We start from the raw sequence: 7,134 nt of genomic DNA, 5'->3' as shown, positions 1-7,134 counted from the left end.
CTGGGCTTGCTTGAATTACCTCAAAAGCACCGGCCAGTGCCTGGGATAAGGTCAGCAAGCTGAATCAACTGGTGAGACCTAAGCTGCTGCCCGATTACGGTATTGCATGCAAATCCCTGCATATTGAGCTCTGAGCATTTTGATCTAGCTTAGATGCGGGTGTTTGCTCGCTTACTGAACAGCCCATCTTCTGTGAATTGGCTTGTGCATGGCTGCTAACTGAGGAAACTGTGCATGGCTGCTAACTGAGGAAACTGCCCATCTGTGAATTGGCTTGTGCATGGCTGCTAACTGAGGAAACTGCCCATCTGTGAATTGGCTTGTGCATGGCTGCTAACTGAGGAAACTGCCCATCTGTGAATTGGCTTGTGTATGGCTGCTAACTGAGGAAACTGCCCATCTGTGAATTGGCTTGTGCATGGCTGCTAACTGAGGAAACTGCCTATCATCTGTGAATTGGTTTGTACATGGCTGCTGAGGAAACTGCCCATCTGTAAATTGGCTGGTGCATGGCTGCTAACTGAGGAAACTGCCCATCTGTGAATTGGCTTGTGCATGGCTGCTAACTGAGGAAACTGCCTATCATCTGTGAATTGGTTTGTACATGGCTGCTGAGGAAACTGCCCATCTGTAAATTGGCTGGTGCATGGCTGCTAACTGAGGAAATTGCCCATCTGTGAATTGGCTTGTGCATGGCTGCTGAGGAAACTGCTCATCATCTGTGAATTGGCTTGTGCATGGCTGCTGAATGATAAAACTGCCTATCATCTGTGAATTGGCTTGTGCATGGCTGCTGAATGATAAAACTGCCTATAATCTGTGAATTGGCTTGTGCATGGCTGCTATCTGGAGCTGCCTTGACTGATGACTGTATTGCATGCAAATCCCTGCATATTGAGCACTGTGCATTTTACAGTTTTAAGTCGCCTGCGCAGTAGAGCGGACCTGACTGAGATCAGCTATTTCCGCATATTTCCGAGCCGAGAGCCGCAACAGCGCCCCCTGCTGGAGCCAGAAAAGATAAATATTACACAGCCTGACAAATTGTCGGCTGTGCATTCGGAGGGCCAGAGCAAGACCACTGTGGGACGGAGGACGACGGGGAAGCCTCATTAGGATCCAGAGACTTCCCCCTCCCGACTTGAGTACCCCACAGGGGCATTTTTTTTTAGTGCAGAGTCTCTTTAAGATTTTACATTTATTGCACAGTTTCAAACCAAGTGACGTAACTATAGTGACCATGAGGGGAACACTCCTCCCCCTTCTCCAGAGTAGTGCAGTGGAGCAGTTTATTATTCACCTGCTCCGGTGCTGCTTTGGGTCTTTTCTGACCTTCCTGACAGTCACATGCTCTATACCTCTGGCTCATGAGGCGTGTCACGTGATCGGGAGAAGGAGGTGTGGAAGTATAGAGCGTGCAGCTGCCAGGAAGAACAGAAGAGACACGATGCAACACTGGAGCAGGTAAATATTACCCTGCCCCACTGAGCTTCTCTGCATGGGGAGATGGTGTCAGGGGGAAAGGTGTGTAAGTGTGTGTGTGTGGTGTGTGTGTGGTGTGTGGGGTGTGTGTGTGTGTGTGTGTGTGTGTGTGTGACCAGCCACTAGATCCAAGGAGGAGGCCCTATGCTAATAAAAGGGGGGAGGGATGTCCGTGGGTTGTTGTTGTACCCTAGATCAATCTGACCATGTTTCAACTAGAAACACTGTCACTCTGTCAGCTCTTTTATTCAGGCAACGACAAAAAAGGCAAATAACAGCATAAACAAGCGGCCAATGAATCAGAACAGCAATGTTTCGGGGGGACGTCCTCCCTTTATCAAGCCAGCAATGCTTCTGACAAAACTATCACAATTTTGCCCCTTATATAGTAGGCTCACGTATAATGAGCCAATCACAAAGGAGGAAGCAGCGCTAGGCCAACTAATCAGAGAGGGATGGAAAGAAGAGGTATGTACAAAGCAAAAAGGACCTGATTCAGCCTCCACCAATAGAAATATACTAAAAACAAAAGGAGCAACCAATCCACGCAGCAGGATGAGCCAGCTGCTACCTGGAAGTGATGTAAGACTTAAGTGGTTCTCTTGCCAACTTGAACCAGCAGGGCCTCTTGTTATACAATACACACCACTGGCTGCCCTGCATAGAATACGGTAATCAGGGCAGAGGTGGAATCAATGGATATGTTCAGCCTGTAAGGAAAGGTTCTTCTGCACAACAGAATATAAAGTGTTCCTTGCGAGGTCTTTGCTGTTCCCAGGTCAGCTGTTCTCTCCGGTGACAAAGAGATGGACGCTCTTCTTGGACTGCAGCATCTGCGCCGTCCTCTCTGCTCCCACCACGGCGGCCAGTCTCTGCGCGTCGTACTTGGAGTACAGGACCGTGCACGTCCATGTGGCCTCCTCGCCACGGTTCCACGCCTTCATCATGTTACACACCTCGCTGTAGAAGTGCGGATAGGTGGGCAGCTCATAGAAGATCAGGTTCCTGATGCCTCTCAGTGTATATCTGAAAGAAAGAGAATTAATCTGGAATGAAAGCAAATCTGAAGTGAACATAAAACGACGGAGCTAAACCGTTGTAGCTATTTTATAGTCCTAATCCTAAATACAACTTTTCTGGAATCAACATTAAAAATCCAGGTTTAAAGTTTTGACAGACTCCGTTTTTCCATGCTCTTTCAGACACCCTTACATGTGGGAGGCAAGGTCACTGCAATGGATGCAGGTGCACTCCTCCAAAAACCGTTAAAGTCAACCCGAGGGGAAAATAAACTAAAAGATAAACCATATTTATCCTCCTACTCCTAAAAATTACTTTTTAAGTATCCCATGGTTTTCTTTTATAAGTAAACATTTACAAAGTAGGTTGAATGTTTTACTGCCTCTAATCAGTGGAAGCCTATTAAGAGTCTCAGAGTTAGAAAAAGGTCAACAGTTTTTGTATTTTATCTCTCCCTGTCCTCAGAAGTTGTATTCTGCCAGGAACACTTTTATGGTTGTAATTTGCTTATCAGTGATGTTAACTATGGCCCAGTGCACACCAAAACCGCTAGCAGATCCTCAAAACGCTAGTGGTTTTTGGAGCAGATTTCAGAGTAATTCTAGCCATGTTTGGAGGTTTTCTATACATGCCTAGCGTTTTTGGGAGGGTTTTTGTGTAGCAGATTACATATATTGTTACAGTAAAGCTGTTACTGAACAGCTTTTGTAACAAAAATGCCTGAAAAACTGCCCTGATGTAGCGTTTTCCAGAGCGGTTTGCGTTTTTCCTATACTTTACATTGAGAAACACTTCTGCAAACCGCAAACGTGCAGCAGGAGGCACATTTGCGGTTTGCAAAAACCTCAAACCGCTGGTGTGCACCATCCCATAGATACATTAGCCAAGCGTTTTCACAGGCGGATGCGGTTGGCGGATCACAGCTCCGTGTGCACTGGGCCTATATTCCTGACAAGGTACCGACAAGACAGAAGCTGTCACTTCCATGCCTTGGAATTCCCTCTTTCAAGCAGTAAAACAAAACAAGTAAAACAGCCTGATGGTTAATATGTTTGCACTGTACATACACATGTTTATCTCATCATATGTCACCTCGGGTACATTTTAAGACCCCAGCATGTTGTCATAAATTGGGGCCTCAAGGGGATCTATGGAATACCAGCGGGGGAGAGGATTGAATTATTTATAGGGTTAGGAAATTAGGGAGATTTGTGAAGCTCTCTGTATGTAGCTGCAGGTTAGACATCATGGTTTCCCTTCACTGCACACGCAGCCCCCCCCCCCCCCCCGAGCTCCCTCAGTACCGTTATCCCCTCACTGCACACCCCGCCCGCAAGGTCAGCTCCCTCAGTATTGTTACCCTTCATTGCAACCCCCCCCTCCTTCCAGCTGAACCCCCCTCAGTCTCTCCCACCTCTTATAGAAGTGAAACCTCTCAGTGACCAGCAGGAACTGCCGCTCCCCCTTCAGGAAGAACTGCCGCGCCCTGGAGATCCCCGGCTTATCCGTGTATTCGCAGATGTGAGTGAAGTTCAGCTCCTCCTTCTTGAAGTAGTTTCTGAGTCGCACGTAGTCGAAGTAGGAAGGAATATAGATCAGCGTGTGCGACATGATGGCGTCCCGATACTGCGGCAGGATCTTGCCAGTGAAGAACTTGAACCTGGAGGGAGGATAAGCTCATTATCATTTAGAAAACATACATAAATACACATGCACAGGTGGTTTCTGTGCCGTGCTCCGAAAACAGCGCTATAACAGCAATGCTATAGTCCGCGGCCCGCGCATGGGTAATTTGTGGTTCTGGTGATCACTGGACCCCAAATTACTTTACCTTTAGAGTCGGAAGAGTTAACAATATGCCCCAAATGGGAACTAAATTGAGGGAAGCTTTTGGATATTCCATAGGATTACCTTACACCCCACTTCTCACTGTTCCGGGGTTAGATCCCTCCAAAGCCCGTCAAGAAGGATTTGTCAGTGGAGCTCAGCCTAATGGGCTCTGCTTTTTCCCGCTTAGCCCAAGTGGCAGCTACGAACTAATGCGCGGGTGTGAGCCGCCATGTACTTGTGCGGTGCGGCTGCGCTCGTCACTGGCGATCTGTAAAACACCGTTTTTCACTGTACAGGAAAGTGATTTTTCGAGTGATTGCGTTTTGTGATTCTTTAACATGTAAATGCAATCGCTCCAAAAATGCTGCATGCATCATCTTTGGGATTTCAGCAAATCACTAATCACTGTTGATCGCTACAGTGTGAACACTACCATTGACTTGCATTAGCAGCAGTGCTTTGCTGAGCGCCAGCAAATCGCTGTCAAAGCGCCCAGTATGAACTAGCCCTTAAACTGAACCCGAGGTGAAAATAAATTGATGAGATAAACAATTATATTTATCCTCGTACTCCTAAAACTGACTTTTTAAGACATCCCAGGATTTTATTTTATATTAAAAAACATTTAGAAAGTAGACTGAATGTTTTATTGTCTCTGCTCAGTTGCAGTCTATTAAGTGTCCCTAAATGAAAATACATAAACTATATTGACCCTTTCTCTCTCCATCTGCTCTCAGAAATATGTAGAAAATGTATTTTGCCACAAAAGAATTTTATGGCTGTAATTTGCTTATCAGTGATGTTTACTATATTCCTGACAAGGTTCTGACAAGACAGAAGCTGTCATTTGCAGCCTTAAAGAGGATCTGTAACATCAAAACATCCCCTGGGGGGTACTCACTTCGGGTGGGGGAAGCCTCTGGATCCTAATGAGGCTTCCCACGCCGTCCTCCGTCCCTCAGGGGTCTCGCTGAAGCCCTCCGTGAAAGATGACGTCAATATTTACCTTCCCGGCTCCTGCGCAGGCGCTCTGACGGCTGTCGGCTCCGAAGTAGGCGGAAATACCCGATCGCCGTCGGGTCTGCTCTACTGCGCAGGCGCAAGTTTCCGGCGCCTGCGCAGTAGAGCGGACCCGACTGAGATCGGGTATTTCCGTGTAGTTCGGAGCCGAAAGCAGCCACAGCGCCCCCGCTGGAGCCTGCAAAGGTAAATATTGAATTTACAGTCGGGTCTGTCGCCGGCTGTTCGGAGGGCTGCAGCGAGACCCCCGTGGGACAGAGGACGGCGTGGGAAGCCTCATTAGGATCCAGAGGCTTCCCCCACCCGAGGTGAGTACCCCCAGGGGATGTTTTTGATGTTACAGAGTCTCTTTAAAAATGAACTATTTCAGGCAGCAAAATAAAACAAGTAAAACAGCCTGGTTATTAATATGTTTAGTACTGTACATACACATGTTTATCTCATGTCACATGTCGCCTCGGGTACACTTTAACCTCCCTGGCGTCACGCAGTTTACGTGGCTGCGTCCGCGGGAGGGATTTTTTTTAATGAAATGGGTTTTTTTCATGTTAGCTAGCACTAGGCTAGCTAACTGTGCTGCCCAAGACCCCTCGGCACCTCTCCGACCCGAATCGCCACCGGCAAAACACTCACCTGTCCGCGATCCCGCGGGCCTCGCTTCCAAATCAGCATCACTCGTCGCTATGGCGATGATCGGACATGACATCGACGACGTCATGCGCAGTTCCGATCCTCCCCATAGCGAAGCTACACTGTCGGGCATACCGCCAGGGAGGTTCATTGGTTTGATAAGTAGATGCACTGTATGCTTGCATGCTGCACTATGCATGTTACAGGGCCAGAGTTTGGACACACGCTTACCCAGATGGGTCTCTGTGTGGCACTTGTGACTACGTAAGATAATGTGAACTAAAACCTCTGTTTTTTACTTGGCTGTAGTTATAGTGGTTCCATATTATGTTTGAATGAATGCTGTATTTGTGTGTAAGGGGTTCATGGACTTTGCTGCCTTAACCTTACCTGGCATCTATCACAGAAAGCAAGCTGTCTGCCTCCAGTCGCTGGAACACATGCGGGAGCTGAACCACCACCTGAGATATGGAGCCCGTCACAGGCATGTTCTTCACAGCAACCTGCCGGAATAAAGATACAAAGCAATTTAAATCCTAACTAAAGAATATGGTAAGGTATAATACGCTTACCCTTATTTATGTTTCTTCAACCACTCCTTTCAAACAAACGCATTAAAACGTGTTGTGTGAGCCTCTTAGCTGCAAACAGGATGTTGTAATGCATCAGGTGTCTGTGCTGCCGCTGTTCCCGATAGCATGCACAGCATGATTGGTGCAAGGGAACATATGTTCCCTGAGCCAATCTGTGCCCCTTTTTTGTAATGATCACGGTTAGACAGGCAACTCCCTGTTACAGCCCAACAACTCTCAAAGCAGCACTGATTGGTGCAAGGGAACATATTCCCTAAACCAATCAATGCCTGTTTTTTTGTTGTTGGTTTTATCTTTGAACATTCTAAACTTACACCAATTGGACAAGAGACTGTCCTCTTTTCCTACCTCTACCCGCTCATGGACACGAGTCTCACGTTTCACCACCGCTGAGCACAATCGCTCCACACACGATTGTGCATATGTACAAACGATCCTGCATGTGCTGCCCCAGGTCCTCGTGTGTGTGTGTGCAGGCACTCGTGTGCACATTCCCATGCGCACGCTCACTTACATGTGAACATATTGCCTGATCCTATCTGTTCTTTTTTTTATGGGA

The 7,134-nt window shown here is 47.4% G+C and overlaps 1 protein-coding gene across 1 annotated transcript in view; it reads right to left on the bottom strand.

Moving 5' to 3' along the window:
* Positions 1-229: 229 nt before the first annotated feature.
* UTP25 (UTP25 small subunit processome component) overlaps positions 230-7,134 on the bottom strand; it is an 84,900-nt gene continuing 77,995 nt past the window's right edge. Inside the window, 3 exon segments of the mRNA XM_068232988.1 lie at positions 230-2,508; positions 3,917-4,162; positions 6,373-6,485. Of these exon segments, the coding sequence (XP_068089089.1) occupies positions 2,262-2,508; positions 3,917-4,162; positions 6,373-6,485 (606 nt within the window). The 3' untranslated portion in view covers positions 230-2,261.

The sequence above is a fragment of the Hyperolius riggenbachi genome, chromosome 4 (assembly GCF_040937935.1).
Source record: "Hyperolius riggenbachi isolate aHypRig1 chromosome 4, aHypRig1.pri, whole genome shotgun sequence".
Classification (NCBI taxonomy): Eukaryota; Metazoa; Chordata; class Amphibia; order Anura; family Hyperoliidae; genus Hyperolius; species Hyperolius riggenbachi.
Note: the sequence above shows the minus strand (reverse complement) of the source record. Positions and strands in the feature narration are given on the sequence as shown.